We start from the raw sequence: 18,164 nt of genomic DNA, 5'->3' as shown, positions 1-18,164 counted from the left end.
TGGTTCGAAGACACAATTTGCCATAATTTCATATATAGCATGCCTATATCTATCTATCTATCTATCTATCTATCTATCTATCTATCTATCTATCTATCACCTATATACAGGCATACCCTGCCTACTATTGACTTCTCATCCCTGTATGTCCTATAAATAAAGTATCCTGCATTCCACATACATTTCATTATCCTGGGATCTACCTACTAAAAGCAAATGTGAAAAAAGTTCTAAGTTTTAAATAGCTGAAAAAGACCCTGATCTATAATCAAAAGGTAGAACAAATAAAACATATTGGCCTGAACACATCACTAAAAGAAAGAAGAATTCAGCCCAGAGCCAAATTTCACAGCTGCAATGCAGTTCTGGTTTCTTTCTCTTTTTGAAGTTAATGTCAACAGGCTTCAAACTCTTCTGAAGCTGTCTAATTATTTCACTGGGTATGTGGGGGTCTTAATTAATTTTTAGACAACTATCTAGTTCATTAGGTAAAATGAAAACCCAATCAGTTATTATCTAAAAAATGCTGTAGTATAAAAAAATCCAAAAGGAACATTAAACATTGTAAACATATGGCTACAAACTGTAAAACTCTCTTATTTTAAGTACTCAAGTCTTTATTTTTTTTTTTTAATGAAATCCATTTTTCATGGCCATATCATCATACCGTTCTTTCATCATCAAGTACACATAATTCAAATGCATTAGGGTCCCAACAGGCGCAAAGGTGTGTTGTCACAGCTTAAGTTTGAGGTATTTTTGCAGTGAAGAAATATTATAATTTCAGTCCTCTGTCCTCTTTGGTTGAAAAATCTTGGAAACTTTTTTTTCACATTCAGTTAGAGCCATGTCATTTTTTTAGCAAAACATTTATTAAAATTCAGTTCTGGGGAGTCTGAAACTGTATGTGAATTCAGAATAAATTTGGATAAACAGCTTTGGATGAAAAAGTGAAACATTTACTGTGGAGTTGCCTAATTAGCTCTGCAGTAAAATATCACCATCTACACATGCAGTGCTATTAGGATGGAGTAAACTAATTAAGTTCGCTGTAGGATTGTGCTGCCCGACAGAAGTACTATCCTATGGCAGAGTTATTTACTCCACTGTAATGCACATGTAGATGCTAATGGGTTTGGTTTCCTGACAGCTAGCCCCACACTGAAGCACTCTCATGCCACAGCCAGCCTCTCCACAGCACATTGATCTGGGTCAGAGCAGCCCTGGGCTGGTAGGCTGACCCCCCAGAGCCCCTGCCAGCCAGGGCTGCTCTGTTCCAGGGCTACTACACCCCAGCTCAACATGCTGCAGTCCTGGGCGCACATGCAAACAGTGTGCCTAGTAGCAATAAACACCAACTTGAACTGTGCCAGAGTTTATTTAGCCACAACAATAGCACATGTAGACATACTCACTGGCAAAACTATTCTTGGTGTAATATCACTGCAGCATCACCCCAGGAATTAACCACCACATCTCAGCATCATTACTGACAGTATCATATTGGAATGCGAAGTTAGATTGCCACAACATGCTGCAAGTGTTAGAATACAGGGGTGTTTCATTAGCCTGAGATCATGCAGTTCACTTCAATGCTGTCCTCCAAGTGGGGGTTTATCCAACAGAACTGGAAAGGGGTGACAAATATCATGCAGTCTCAAGCAACACTTTTTTTTCTAAAGTAATGCAGGATTTAAAGATACTGTTCTTCTTTCTTCCATTTTTATTCTTCTACCTTCAAACCTCCTTCCTTTAGATTTATAAACTCCCTGTCAATCAAGTATTCTGGTTGTTCAGGAGCTCTAGAAGCACTCAGCACTGAAGATCTAGCAAACAGGAACTTCTTGTTCCCATCAGGGGAGCTAATAATGTACAGACTATGTCTAAGCTGGCATTTGTCATCCCACAGTCAAAGGGATCTTTTTGAACGTGCAAGCAGAACAGAATCATCACATGAAAGATGGCTCCTGGTGAGTAACGTGGCCTACCCCATTCTTCAGCTGCTGCGTGAACACTGCCAATAAACTCAGCACCCAGCCCTTTTCATCCAGGAGGGCAGGTTAGGTCACTAAGCAATCTGGAGAACTCCAGAAGGAAATTAAGGTCCAGCTAACTATTACTCCCAAATTACTGTGACCACACTGTGGCCATCAAATTGTCAGACCCAGACCCAGTGTCATGAACTATACAATCTATGCCAAGGGTTTATTAGGCACCCTAGAAATTGTTTTTGCAGTTGCCCTATCCAAACACTTAATAGAAGACAACTCCTATCCTACAATCTGAATAATCAAGACAAGCCAAGGGGTAGGGGAGGAGGGAAAAGAGATACAGGGCACGGCTAAGTCTACATGTTCATGAATGCACATTAAAATAGGCTAATACACATTAAATCTAGTACCTCCATTGTGAGGTACTAGAAAAATGCTCATTAGCCTATTTTAATGCACATTAGCTGAAGAACACAGTTTTCTGTGATGCTTTAATGCACATTTAATGTGCATGTGTAAACACACCCACAGAGAGGCAAAGTGACTGGGCTAATTTACAAATTTACACAGCAAGTTAGCAACAGAGCCAGGAGCAGAACCCAGCTCTTCTGATTTCCAGTGCTCCAGTCATTAGCCCACACCATCCCAATTTGCCCTGAAGTAGGCAAGTACACATATATCCTATTACACCAAGGCTAAGCTTAGTCCAGTGAGGAGTTTATTTGGCCCAGCATCTTTCCTGTAACTGTCTTTTCTATAACAAGTGAATAACATTACAAAAGCAAGAGCTGTGTATGGCATCTGAGCTTTTTCCTTCTCAAACAAAAAATCATTGTTTTCATCACCCTACTAAAAAATGAAAAATATTGAGAAGCGTGTCTGAGAGGGAGGGCAGAGATGACACCTGAAGAGACTCTGGTTCTGACTCAAACAAGGCTCAGTGCTAATAGGGGCAAGCTGTTGGGGTTTTTTTAAATGTCAGAAAGCCGGTTAGGGATTTCTGACCAGACAGATTCCAGCTGTCTAAATTACCTTTTACTGAGTCAGGCATGCTGAAATTTTAAAACCCAAAACACTGACTTAACTCAATTATTAATGGAGATGACTCAGTGCTCAGTGTCAGACACAGGGGTTTCTTTCAGGGGGATTAAAGGCTTATTTTGGTTGGACAGCAGCCACCACAAACACTGTCATTTGTGAAAAACCTGCCTGTTTTGGGAACTAGCCTCACCTCATCGTCCTCCCCTTCCCTCAGGGTCCTGACTCTATCATGGGGCTAATATTACATTTATAAATGGCCACAAAAAATGGTGAGCAAGATTTTACTCCACAAAGAGAAAGCTTCAGTGGACCCAAGCACAGGAACTGAAATATGTTGTGGTCTCATAAACATATGATCCTACCACAGTTTAAAGCCATGACTTGTCTCCAGCATATGGGCCTTATCCAAATGTAAACCTACAGGCCTGATTCTGCAATGCCATTTATACCTTCAGAGTGAAAAAACAGTGATATCAGACCAAAATGGTAAGGTTTTTACTTCCAATTTACTACCAGTGGAGACTTGCCCACACAGAGGGTTCAACAAGCCTGTGCAAGTCAGTTTTTTATCTGTTATTGCAGGCAAAGGTCAAATGTTTTAAAGCATGAGAACAGATAAATACAGTTTAAAAATAAGGGAGGGAGGGGAGGATGGAACCAACAGACATTAAAAACAAACACAAAACAAAAATATATTTATGAGGCTCCTTGTACAATTGTAAGAGGGAAAGTTGAATTTTTGTGGGGTAGAGACTGAAAGATTCTGATATGCATTATGCTCTATTCATCACTGGCTATCCCTCAATACTAGGACGATGTCTGCTTGGGGGGGGGGGGGTGGATTACTGGTGAGTTTTAAAGGTAGCTGAGGAGTCCAATCCATGCTCTGCAAGTTTTTTCACAGATATGACAAGTGGTGCCCTGGCAGTGGGGGGGAGGCACAACTATTGACCAAGATGTTGTGTGCTTTCCTTCCTCCTCTTCTGTTTCTTGGCTTCCTGAGCAAGACAGTTCTCTTCAAAGTGGGCTATAGCTTGATGTATGTTGCAGCACCATTGAGACCTGTTACCAGGCAGCACTTCCCAATTTGTAGGGTTGATGCCATCCTTCTTAAGTTATGCTTTCAGGGTGTCCTTGTAGTGCTTCTTCTGTCCTCCACAGGTCCTCTTACCATGACTACGTTTGTTTGTTTATTTAGAGAATGAAAATCCACACAGACAAGTAATAGACTCCTTGTTAGCCGTGTTCAAAGTTATTAATCTACCTCTTAGTTTGTAGAGGGGACACTCCTCGGTGATCTGCAGCACTGTTTGCATCTCTCCACAAGTGCACAAAGGGTTAGCACTGAGGCCCCAGTGGTGAAGGTTGGCCGCTCAGGGGCCTTGACCTGTCCTGAATCTGTTTAGCAGGGACCACTCTCACCATGATAGTTTAAAGCCAACAGGCTAACAAATGGGACTACATTGAGAGAAGAGGACTTGCTTCGGGAGATGAGTGTCAGCCATCCGCACACAGTGGCCAGCCCAGCAGAGTTGATATTTCATTAGCTTTGCCTTGATGCTGGTTATGCTAGCTGCAGAGAGGATGCTGGCATTGGTGCAGTGGTCTTCCTATCTAATGCTAAGGATCTTCCTGAGGCAATGCTGATAGAGCTATTCCAGGTGCTTAAGCTGGCTTTGATATGTCACCCAGAACTCACACCCATAGAGTAGTGTGGGGGTAACCACTACATTGTAGACCAGGATCTTAGTTCCCATCTATGTTGACTTCTGGGCTAGGGACAATTTCTATATCAAGACTGACTGACTGGGAGAAGGGACTGCCAAGGTATGGGAAATGCCTGATATTTTCCAGGGGTTCTCCACCAATGGTAATTTGTGGGAGGAGGGATGTATCTTGTGTTGGGGCAGGCTGATGGAGCACTTTGGTGTTCCCAATGTTAAGGGAGAGTCCCAGGCTGTAACGCATCTGAGAAAAGATCAAGGCTGAACTGCAGATTGGTCTCAGCGTACACAAGGATAACAGAGTCACCAGTGAACTGAAGGTTGGTGATGCCAGTCTTGGTAACTTTTGTTTTGCTGTGAAAGTGTGGCAGGTTGAAAAGCTGACTGTCCATTTGATACTCAGCCCCGATTCTTGGAGGAAGGTGGTAATGGATGAGGATCAAGATCACAGCAAGGTAAGTGGAAAAAGGGTTGGGATGATAATGTAGCCCTGCTTGACACCGGTACAAATGGTAAATGTTTCTGCCTCTGAAGCATTGCAAAGCATTGTGGTGATCATCCCATCATGGAGTAGCCTGAGGACACTGATGATGGGACAACGAAACCTAGGCAGCACCTTCCATAAGGCTTTATGATTGATGGAGTCAAAGGCCGTGGTTTTGTCAATCAATGCCATAAATAGATCCTGGTGTGCTCTCTATACTTCTTCTGGATCTGTTGTGCAAAAACAATGTACCCTGGTGGTACCCTGAGATGGTCTAAGGCCACACTGGGATTCTGGAAGGACATCTTTGGCAAGGGGGAGATGATTCAAAAGGATGCAACTAAAAATCCTCCTGGCAACAGAGAGGAGGGCAATGCCTCAGTAGTTCCCACACTAACTTGTCCCCTTTCTTGAAGATTGTCACAATGTTGGCATTCTTTAAGTCAGGTGGAACTTCTTCGTTAACCCATATTTTGATGAGAAGTTGTTGAAGTTTTTGCGCTAGTGCTGTTCCACCAGCTTTGAAGATGCCTGCGGGGATGCCATCTGAGCCTGGTGCCTTATTGTTCCTGGTCTGAGTGATGGCACACCATGGCGCATGGATGGATTTTGTTGCTTAAAAGAAAGTTCTCATGTCATGTTGGTCATCAAAACCCAATCTCCATGGCCTTTGCTTGCCACCACTGGTTCTTGATGTTCCTTTGCCTCCTCTGAACTACAGCTTCGAGCTGCTGGTAAGTCTCTTGTTTTTGCTGGTTGGAGGGTTCATTTTGCTAACTGCAAATATGGCTCTCTTCTGATAGATAAGTGCTAGGATTTCCTCATTGTTCTCATCAAACCAATCATTGTGACAATAAGTGTAATATTTAATTGATTCAGCACATGCCTTTTGAATAATGTTCTTAAGTTCTCCCAATGTGCCTGGATGCCCTTGATGTCATCAGGTAGTTCAGAGAGCCTCTCAGTAAGGCATTGCTGAAGATCATTGCATCTAGCTTTGTCTTGGAGCGCCTTGATTTTAAATCTCTTCTGTGTTCCTTTTGGTTGTTTATGGTGTTGGGGTGCAAGCTGCATGTCCATGATTGATCTGACTAAATGGTGATCCATCCAGCAGTCATCTGCACCTCTCTAGCTACTATGGTGGTTCTCCTTTCAGAGCACTCACTGTTCAGGGAGTCCATGAGAGTGCAGACATTCCATGTGGCAAACTTCAGTACTTTATTTGGTTGGTTTCAGCTACAAGTAGAGTGATCCCACTAGATGCGGTAATCCAGACAGGGGGGTTTGAGACCACCTAGGTTTAGAGCACCTTTTCTAGCCCCTTTGCCACTCAGGGTGAGCAGAGGGGATCCTAAACAGGACTGACTCAGTCACAGCCACAGCTGCCGAGTTGTACTTCTGTCTCAGTCAGTGCAAAACGACCATCACACAGATTTGTGACTAGGGAATCCCAGAAATCACTGTTCCTGTCCCCATCACCATTCAACCATTGCTGCAGGATTTGGTTTGTGGGAGATGTTAACATCCCTGGCAGAGGCCTGCATGTGACATTTTTTAATGTGGGGAAGCCGGTGTGCAAGCAACAGACACAAGCTTGACAGAAGGGAGCCGTGAACCCAGTGGCAAGGATGTCCTAGACAACCAGAGACCTCCATCCTGCTGGAGCCCTCATCTGCCTTCACAATTACAGAGAACCAGAAGATCTTCAAGTAAGTCTGTTCTGCCATTGGGGTCTTCAGGAGTTTGGACCATGCTAGTCTGGGACATCACATCAGATCTGTTCACCAGGAGAGACACTACTAAGAGAACAAGACTCCAGACAACATAGCTCTAAGGGTCACTGGAACACACAGGCCTCTCCACCATGACAAGGTTAAGGTCCAAGGACAGGTACGCTGTATTACAGAAGCATTTTAAGACATAACCTACACCATGAAATGTAGTGTGAAGATACTTGAGTTATCTTATGTACTGAAAGCAGCCTGGCTACTGCAGTATGCAGCTCCATGCAAGCTAATTTACCTGAGAAGCAGGATAAACCAGACCCCAGGGAACTCCATGCTATAACAGCTAAACTACTTCAAGTACACAAACTAGTTCAAGTATCTCCACTCACTATTGCAGTGCACAGTGTAGATTTACTTATTAGGGACATTGACAACAATGAAACTTTGTACTAGACTGTCTATAAGTCAGAAAGATCAAGTGACTTGCCCAAAGCCCAGGAAATCTGTAACAGAGCTGGAAACTGCCTACTAAATCTCAAGCCCAAATCTAGTGCCTTAATCACAATCATATTATACTGCTCCAGCCACAGATATAAGTATCTGAACAAATATTTCAGGACAATTAGTATATTTATCCCTATTCCAAAAAGGACAGACTTCTGAAGAGCTGAGCTTACAATAGGATTTAATTTTAATTACATCTTCTGGTTGTAAGCTGTGGTCATGTAACAAAATTAATAGTGCAAAAAGAGACTTCTCAGCTTGACTGAAACCAACCATTTTTTATATCATGCTTAGTTTCAAGTGTCAAAGGCATCTTTTTTTTCTTTACTTTGCATACACTAATATAAGTTGCAGAAGTGGCCAAATTCTATTCTCATTTATGCCAGCCCAGATACGGGCTGAATGTTGGCCAGCATTTAGTACATGATTGCATTACAGGAGCAATCTAAATTTAAAAAGTACTCTGTTGTTCAACCAGTAGAAACTGTTTGACTGATCTCTGTGTTACCAAGGCCATGGAGGTAGGCGTACCTGTTCAACATAAGAGATGTGGTTAAAGTTTTAGTTATTAGAAGTTAAAGATTAATGGAAGTCTGAGGTGTCCTAAGAATCTATAGTGAAAGGTTTTTTGTTTGTTTTCCTCATCCTGATATAATCCACTAGCAGAGGATATTACAGATAAAAAAGAATCTTTGCACCTCACAGGAGGTAATTCAACAGAGCATGATATCAGCCCTTTCCAAATGAGGGGCAGAAGGAAGGAAAGCTGGACACCCATTAAATATTCTATTCCATTGCCTCAGGAAATAATCTGGTAAATAAAATCAACAAACATATATCATGGCTGCCTCTTGACCATTACCTTGGCCATTGCATAAACACGAGTGCTGGATGGCTCTGCCAGTTCTTTCTTGAGATCTAAATTGGTTGGCCAGTCTTTATTCATTGGCAGAGACGATGTGAAGCCATCAACAGAGGGATGGCACATTCTCAGGGCCTTCTGGAAGCTCTCCTCAAAGGTGCGTCCAATAGCCATGACCTGTAATGATGAAAGCTCTTGCATTAAGATGGTGAGTTGCTGTCCTTCTTTATTATCTTCAGAGTAACTATGCTTATTCTTCAAGCATAAAGCACCATGAATGTCCTATATGACTCATAGAAAGATCATAGTCCTGAATGACAGAGCACTGAAGTGGGACTCAGGAGCCCAGGACTCTATCCTAGACTATGTGACTGAACAGCCTTGGGCAAATGTTTTCACCTCATACCTCCAACTCCCCACTCAGTTAACTGGGAATAGTGATAGTGGCCTCATTTGTAAAGTGTTTTCGGATCCAGGAAAGGAAGTGATTTTTTAACAGCCTGCAGAATCAGAAGTCCCCACAAGGACAGATAGAATTTGAAGGCTCTGCTTTAAGTAGTGGACAGCAATACCATATCTCTTCCTCTGCCCTTGAGCCCACCTTAAATTTCCAGTATCTATAGAGCTTCCTCTAATATGCATCTCTTAAGTAATTACTTCTTCTTGGCTATGGAATGCAGTTTCCAAACATCAAAATGACCCCCATATCCAAAAGAAAGAAGCCCATTTTTTGTGGAAATTTTGCAAGTCAAAGGATCCCATCGACCACTTGCTTTTTTATTTCCTAAGAAAGCAAAATCTTAAAAGCACAAAAATCTTCTGAAACAAAATGGTGAAAGTTTCACGTAAAAATCTTTTCCCCGTTCACACAACTCTGCTGCTCTGAGACTGCAGGCAGTCGCAGCACAGCTCAACTATAGTCAGGCTGAGGCTAGACAGGTCAATTAATAAAAACACAGCAGGGGCTAGAATGATTTAGGTACAGGCCTCGGGAGGTGCCTAAACTGCACTAAGACAGAAACAGCTACCGGCAGCATTGTGACTCAAAGACAAGTCTAGGAATTTGCTAGTGGCAGATTATTATACTCTGTGAGCCTAAATAGCAGTTTTCCTGCTGTGGAAGTGGCATTTTTTGGCACTACGCACACAATTTGAGATTCTGTTTTCCCTACACTATGGACCCATAAGCATGTACATGTAAATTGACCACATGCATTTGGCCATGCACAAGCCAAGCAAGTATGTAGCTATGAATATGCGGACATTGTGGATGCATAAGTGCACGCAGGTCACAAAAATGTAGCTGAAGAAAAAACTATGACTATGTGGGGAAGAATGGGGAGGGGGAAGAGGAAAAAGGGAAGGGCCTTCCAACATTTTATTTCCAGTAGCTAAGACTGCCTATGCGTGTGCTCACTGGTATTCTAATTAGAACATGTCGGAGCACACTTGATTAATCGAGTCCGTTCCACATTCTAATAAGAATGCCACAGTGTCACTCACCGCAGCACCATGTGTATTAAGCCCCTGTGTGTTTAAAAATGGCCACAGAGCACTTTATCTAAACCTTATTCAACGAGGTTTAGTTAAAGTGTCCTGTGGCCATTTTTAAGTGCACAGGGCCTTAATACATGTGATCCTGCAGCGTTTTAATTAGAGGGGCTGTCAGGAAACCACTCTAATTTATGTCTGCCGCCGATCCCCCCCACCCACAAGTATGCCTATAGGCAGCCTAAGTGATTAGGGACATTTCCCAGGAAGCAAGAGAGCAAGGTTCTTGGTGCCTCCCACCCAGAGGGGCTTCTCTGACTTCCTGAAAGCTCTCTAACAACTAGGACATAGTTAGACCCCTCTCCAGCACTCTTTAGAAGGTGGCCCCTTGTGCAACCAAGAAGGGGGAAGATAGCTGGGGCCAGAAGAAAGAATAAGCTGGAGGGTATGTGACTCAGTGAGATGACTGCTTCTGAAAGGAGAATGTTCTGGGTTCTAGCACTGACCTTTTCTCCCAACAGGACTTGTGCAGCATACTGTTCTCTGTCCATTTTATCTAATGACTACTTAATGTAAGGTCTGTGGCTCAGCTTCAAATTGAGCACTGGAGAAAGGACTATATAATGCCTAATCTGTGGCATGGTGGCTAGAGTGCTGTGCTGCATGTCAGAGAGATGCAGGTCTTGATCTTTGGGCAAAGAAGATCTAGCATCTAAGAGTGTCTATATATGAGCACGGAGGCTGCTCCAACACGATATAATTAGAGCACATCAGAGCAGGCTCTATTAAATCGAGTCTGCTGTAGCATGGTAATTACCGTGCTCCAGCCAGCCTCTGCATCTTGTGTATCAGCATCCCCATGCTTCAAAATGGACACAGGAGCGCTTTATCTAAAGCTCATTCAATGAGCTTTAGATAAAGCACCCCCACTGCTATTTTGAAGCTGATATATGAGATGCTCTGGGCACTTTAATTAAAGTGCCCCTTCCCCCCCACCACAAAAGCATATGTATAGACTCCCTGGGTTTCCTGTTTCCTGGGTAAGTGCCCTAACCCCTCAGTTATTAGGTCTAAAACATGGAAGGGCCCTCTCTTCCCCTTCCACCAGGGTGTATACTTGTGTACAGCCCTTGCCAATCTGTAATATACTGCACACACTCAGTCTATATGCAAATGCTTATGTGTCCACAGAGGTAACAGAATCACAACCAGTGCACAATCAGTGTCAAAAAATCTAAGTGTCTATACTAACAATGAATCACACCATCCCTTCCCAAACCATCCAACTCATGCTTGTCAGAGATTGTTATGGAAGGAGCCAGGACCAGATCCCTCAAGTCCACCCTACCCACCTACACTTGCTCATGTGCATTTGAACCCCAAAGCCTGGGCAGCCTGGGAGGGAACATAAAGGGAGAAAATGTTCTTAGTCACCAATGCAGTTGCAATCCCATTCACTATTGACATGGTAAGACACTCTGGAATATCACCCTGTTATCAACTGGCCCGATATGCATGAAATAAAGGCATAGGGAGTTAAACCTATAAAACTTGCAGGCCTCAACTTATTTGAAATCTTATACACCATGTCTTATTGAGACTATGATCACCACAGCAATCCATTTCAGTTCCAATTAATCCTTTCAATTGTAATGAGGGCTGTTTGTTTGAGCAAGGTGGAACTGATGTTAGAAAGGTCTCAAGTGTCAAAATAATTGAGTAAAATAGCTACTTGAAAACCATTCGGAGAAAAAAGACAGCCGACAAAAAATATAATTCATTATTCTACTTTAGTAGTTGATAGGTAATTTTCTAATTACATGGATAATTTGCCCATTTTACATCATTTCCTTGCACTTGAAAACTTAGCAGAGGATGTCATGATTGCCCCAGATGGCCTTAAAATCAGATTTTAAAAGTCACAGTGTTTTGTTCTCACTTTAACAGGCCTATAAAATTTACTCCAAGAGGGAAACAAATTGTTGAAAATTAAAAAAAAAAAATTGATACATTAAAAGAAGGCATTAGGTTTTCAGTTTGGTTTTCAGGGTCAACGAGAGACTAGAATTAAAGCATACATTTTTACCAGGTATGATAATTCTCCACTGAAACAATTTAAAAGCATGGTGGAGGATTCTGTACCACTGTTAAGTCTCTAAATTATTGTTGGATGTTTTTTCTAACAGATATTTCAATCACTGTTTTTGGACTGAAAATAGACCACAGGACTTCTCCATATTAACTTCTATCTTATACTGGAGTTCAGACTAGATGATTGGAGTTCAGACTAGAGGTCCATTCTGACCTTATAAACCTATGAATATCCCAGGCTGACTTCTACACTATTGCTTATAATGTCATTTGATGACTCCTAAATCATTCTAACTGAAAGTAATAATGTGTAAAACTGAACTGCTTTGAATAAGCACTCAGAAGGTAGGGTGCTTATCCAAACAATCTAGATCAATTCAAGCTGAAAAGCTAAATAGATCAATTTTTTAAAAGAAGTTTTCTTATATCAACCCGGTAACACCCTAATGGCATTTTCATGGAGAATCAGGAAAAGCTAAGGCATATGTAATGAATAATGCTGACAAAGCAATTACAATAATAAAAATAAATCTGTCTGGGGGTCAGGGCCAGGTTTGGTTTGCACTGAGGATGCTAGTTGGTTTGAATTCTTATTTTATTTACAGGTTAGTTAACTGATCCCTAGCGGACCCTTTACACGGATGCCTGTTTGCCTTTAATTTTGCACTCAAATCAGCTTGAGGCAATTAATAAATACTAACATTTAGACATCTAAGTACCTGATTAGCGGGCAGAATCTTGTCAATTATTCTCTAAATATTGTCATCTACACCCACAACAAAGTGCACTTTGTCACATGCAACACCAATTGATAATTAGCACAAAACTGGATGCAAAGCTAGCACCTACAGAAGACTGGCCCTTTCAATCAATCCTAAATCCCTCTTTCATGCTAAAAGGACCAGCAACCTGAGGGGGACCAGAGAGAAAAGCAAATTTGACAAAAGCTGGAAGGGCAATGGGAAGAGGTGCTGCCCGCTCACCTCTCCCACACTCTTCATGGAACTTCCAATCTGGCTGGAGGTGCCCTGAAAGCGGTCAAGGTCCCAGCGGGGTATCTTGGTAACGATGTAATCCAGGCTGGGCTCAAAACAGGCAGTAGTTTTTCCTGACACCACATTCTTGATTTCTGGTAAGGGAATCCCTAGAGCAATTTTTGCAGCAATAAATGCTAATGGGTACCTATTAGAGATGGGAGGGAAAGAAAGGAAGAGAAGCAATTTTTATTATTGTGGTTTGTAAAGTAGGAGGCAAAGAAAACTACAATCCTCCAAAGCTGCATCAATAAAAATATTAACCATATTCTACAGCAAAATCTCCTCTTTCCTGGCAACCAGCATGCAAGTATAACTCATCCGAGAATAGCAAGACTCCCTGATGCAATGTATAACTCATAATGTGGTACATTCAGAGTGCTGAGGTAAGAATTCGCTATTAAGAGCACCCTTGTGATTAAGGACTCCAAGTCAGGAGGTCTGGGTTTGATGCTTGGTCCCAGGACAGGCTTGCTTCATGGCCTCGTGAAAGTCCTTTAATCTCTGGGCTCTAGGCCTTCTGCCAGACAAGGAAACAAATCAAAATGGATACTTGTTGCCGTCAACTCCTAGGGAAGCAATGGAAAATACTGGGGTTCTCATTAGCTACAGGACTGCAATGTGTACAAAGCTATACCAGTGTAGAACACATGATATTTATCCAATGCTACTGTTTTATATATATTATACACGCTGAGACAAATCAAAAACAGATCTGTTTCATAGCATTCAGTTATTTAAAGTGAAACAATGAAATGCCCACTGGCAGTTATTGTGGCCTGTCTCCAGTTTGCTACAGGGCTTCAACAACTGCACAAGTTGTTGAAAACTGCAAATTAATGATTAATTTGCACTTCTCGACAGCATCTGTAAAGTGCAATTAAGAAGCCAATTTTTATACAGCCAACTTTGACCACCCTTTGCCTTGATTAGTTTGATTAGCCATCAAAACAAAAGCAGCTACCAATACCATGTGCTTCAACCTGGCAGACAGCTCATTAATAACTAAATCCTTAGGGTCCCAGAGATTATTTGCAGCCAACATATAGATGCTGGTGATGTACTGTATAAAGAGATCTAACAGTCTTCACTTCTAAGAGCTTTTCCATTTGTAATACACAGCAACCAAACTCTGATTCAAGTACTCCTCTTCCTACCCCTTATGTCCTTATGTCCTACCTTACCCTGTAGCCTTGGATGCCAAGGCAGAGCTTCTTGAGAGCCTGGCGTTTACTTCAATGACACAGTACTCCAGAGAGGTGGGATGCAGGGCATACTGGATGTTACATTCTCCCACAATGCCCAAGTGGCGGACAATCTTGATGGCACGTTCCCTCAGCATCTGAAATTCCTCATTGGAGAGTGTCTGGCTTGGAGCTACTACAATAGAATCTCCTATTTGTTGAAACAAAAAACAAAAGACTTTGATAATAATAAATTCTGGGTACTGGGGTCACATTGCTACTAGCTGACTGTATCTTAGGAAATGACACATGCTTTTCAAACTTCAAGTGCTGTGGAAGGTGCCAAGTATGGGCATTTCAGGGCACAGTACTAGATTCTGATGAGACTACATTACCTATGCTACCTTGTGAAATGTGAGATACTTTGGAAAGACTCAGCCTATTGAAACCATTTTGCAGTCTACCCGGTAATACTCTTAATCTAAATCTGATAAAACTCTGCATTCTGTATCGCTGGCCAGATAAGTGTACACCTGCATTAAGAAGAAAGAGCATGTATGAAAATGTTGATCTAAAAGCAATGTACAGTGTGCTATACTGTGATGTACAGCAAACTTACCTGTGTGGACTCCCATGGCATCAACATTTTCCATATTACAGACAGCAATACAGTTATCAGCAGCATCTCTTACTACTTCATATTCTATCTCCTTCCAGCCAACTACTGACTTCTCCACTAGAATTTGGTTGGTCATTGCAAAGGCCTGCGAATCAGGTTTTAGAAACATTAGAGAGGACAGATGGTAGAAAAGAATAGGAAATACATTTTTATTAAACATGTGCAGCAGAACTTTAATATAGCCCACTCTCACATTTAAGGCTTTTATGATGAATTTCAAGATGTCCCAACATACAAATTGTAAAACCTGATATTATAGCACCCAATTTAAATTCTTCCCAAAATCTTGGTGTAACATCATAGAAATAAAGGTAACACATGAAGTAACATTGATAGTTGGACAACAGAATATATATTATTAATCCAAATATAAAAATACAAAGCTTTGATCCTGGGGACAGTTACAGCCATTCTTCATTTTCTATATGCAAGTAGTCTCAGTGAGCACATCTACATAAGACATTTACTGCAGAGCTGCCTAATTAGCTCCTCCACAGGACAGTATTTGTAAATACAAGTATGATCCTGCGGCAGAGTTCTTTAGTAGGCAGCAACACATGTACAGATGCTGACAGGGCTGGCTGGGACACAAGGGTGATTCAGTGCATGGGCTGCCTGCTAGCCAGCCCCACACTGGAGCACCCTCATGCCCCAGCCAGCCTCTCCACAGCATATTAAGCCAGGTCAGAGCAGCCCCGGGCTAGCAAGCTGATCCCCCATGCTCCCTGCCAATCAGGGCTGCTCCAAACAGTTCAATGTGCTGAGGTTCCAGGTGCACATGAAGACACAGTGCCTGGGAGCAATAAACTCCAATGAATTGTACACCAGCGTTTACTACTGTGTACTAATAGCATGTGTAGATGCACCCATTGGCTTCAATAGGACTAGTTTTTTTTATAGAGAGTTAAATGTGTACCTATGTAAAGGGAGATGATATTGGTGCTTGCAGAAAATGCTAAACTAAACTAATAACTATTCTGTGCGCAATGTGGCATTCTGACCTACTCTAAAACTAATCCCAAAAGTATTCTTCAATACACTAGGCAAAACTGCAAATATATCAAGACAGTGAAAGAATATAACATGAACTTTGTCCATATAGACTAACAATTATAGGGTACTTGTTAAATTCACTGAAAATATTAGAATGACTCAGTTCCTCTGTCAATAAACTCACCTTCCTGCTCTGAAATTGGCAGCCTCAAGTTACGTTACTTAAGGCTATCTACATTGCAAGTTTGGATGTAGCATTATAACAGCCAAATCATGTTTCTTTTAGGATAGGGCTTCAATATGTTACAATGTGACCTCCTGGAGCTCCTGTTAATTTTAGTGAAGGATCTGGGCTTCCAAAACCAAAATTATGGTGTGACACAGTCCAGTCTTTTTACTTGCCTCCCACAAATCAGATGGTCAGGGTGGCAGTGTTCTTACCCAGAACTGTAAGAACACAGGCAGGCACCTGTGACAGCTGCTGCATGTGGACAGTGGTGACTTCTTGTTGCCACTGCCACTATGATCACAATTGTGCTGCTGCATTAAAAGATTTTTTTTTTTTTTGTTCCATCCCCCAACTTGTTGGCAACTGAGGCAGTTGCCCCCATCACCCTGCCCTAGATACACCACTGGCATTACCTTCAGCTACAACTTAAGTGCTGCCCCTAACCCAGGTCTCATCTACAACAAAAAATCTCTACCTCATTTCCATGTGAGGGAAAAACCCCACAACTGTATCTCCTAAAGAAAGGGGGGGAAAAAAATCAGCATTTTTGACCAATAGTGCCTTGTTGATACAAATCTATAGAAGAGGATCTTGCTAGATTTCTGGTCCGGCACAAATATATCCTTTGAGATTCAGCTACATAAAGGTCTGATCTTTGTCCCTCAGTTCCTGGCATGTTGTAGTAGCTAAGCTTGATAAGGATTTTCACTTGCCAGGTTTCTTCCTTGTGACACTCACCACTAAGAGCAAGAGAAAATAGGCCATTTTGCTTCTTTTTTAGCAAAATTGCTGCAACATTTGCTCAAACTATGACCAGTTTCTGAGAGAAACTAACAGTGGTGGATGATGTCATTTCACATTACTGAAATCAGTAGCAAGTATGATGAAGATCGGGGCATTAGAGAGAATCCAGATAATGTTTTAACAAGAAGGTAAAACATATTATATATGTAATAGATTGATGTGTGACTGTTACAAGAATATCTTTAATCAAATGGCCGATCCCTACTGCTATCAACTGCAGACATACCTTGGTACCCAGGTCCAGCAGACTTTCCTTGTCAGGACATATACCTGATCCCAGCCCACCCAGGGCATAGGCAGAGCGTATCATGACTGGGTAGCCAATCTTTTCTGCTGCCACAAAAGCATCTTCAATCTTAAAGCAAAGAAGAATACATGTCAAATAAAATGTTATGATTTAAGCTGATTAAAGTTTGCATATCTAATTGCACAGTTGACTGAAAACACTATCAGTAAGGCAGTTCACAAAGTAGGGTAAGGGGAAAAGAGTGACTGGCGTTATGTTATCACTCATGAGGCAAATTTGAGGATGGACTCCAATATCCAATTTGCCTTTAGTTACACATAGGCATCCCTATTGACTAAAGGACCAAATTTGTACTTGGTATATTACCAGTGATCTCACTGGACTTACCCAACTATAGATTTGAGCTGGCATTTTTACTAATGTCAAAGTTCCTTTTTTTTTTTTAAAGACTTAATCTCTCCCTCTCTCTCTGAACCAAATACCATTTTTCACTTTCTCATTTTTCTTCAACAGGATCTCTGTAACAGAGAAGGCCCCTCTACATGGACATAGAGGTGCAATGCAATCTAAAGCACAAGCCATACAATTGCATTTCCTGCCATGCAACATGTGTTCCATCAGCTGCAAGACTCTCAGCCCTGGCTACGCCTGGGGCACAGCCAGGGCTGAGAGTCATCAGCAGCATGGGATTCCTCTGAGGCTGGAAGATCGCAGCAGCTGCAGTTTCCCAGCTACGGAGGCACAGACTATAAATGCAAATTAAAGGTGGATATAAATCAGCTATGAAGTTATTACCCATTTTCCAGCAATAACTTTATAGCTGGTTGGACCTTTTTAAGGCACCATACTTAATTTGCACATGTAGCCAGTCTAAATTATGGTAATTGTGCAATTAGCCAGGTAATTGAATAATAGATGTAAAGGAGGCCTTAACAACCTAACTGTTGGCCCTGTGTTGCAGCTTGTAAAAGTTAAAAAGAATATCCACTGTAATGTTAAATAATTTCTTCACATTGCTCTACTATTCCACTTATTTTACTGGAGGTTCAGGTAACTTGACTATCTTTCACAACCAGGTT

General features: G+C 41.7%; 1 protein-coding gene across 1 annotated transcript in view; it reads right to left on the bottom strand.

Annotated features, from left to right (window-relative positions):
- CPS1 (carbamoyl-phosphate synthase 1) overlaps positions 1-18,164 on the bottom strand; it is a 144,346-nt gene that overhangs the window by 68,213 nt on the left and 57,969 nt on the right. Inside the window, exons 16-20 of the mRNA XM_006276652.3 lie at positions 17,065-17,193; positions 14,753-14,897; positions 14,134-14,344; positions 12,899-13,097; positions 8,334-8,510 (exon numbers count right to left, since the gene is read on the bottom strand). Coding sequence (XP_006276714.2) covers positions 8,334-8,510; positions 12,899-13,097; positions 14,134-14,344; positions 14,753-14,897; positions 17,065-17,193 — 861 coding nt within the window. The remainder of the gene's footprint in view (positions 1-8,333; positions 8,511-12,898; positions 13,098-14,133; positions 14,345-14,752; positions 14,898-17,064; positions 17,194-18,164) is intronic.

This window comes from Alligator mississippiensis, chromosome 4, assembly GCF_030867095.1.
Source record: "Alligator mississippiensis isolate rAllMis1 chromosome 4, rAllMis1, whole genome shotgun sequence".
NCBI lineage: Eukaryota > Metazoa > Chordata > Crocodylia > Alligatoridae > Alligator > Alligator mississippiensis.
This window is presented reverse-complemented; position numbering and strand designations above follow the sequence as displayed.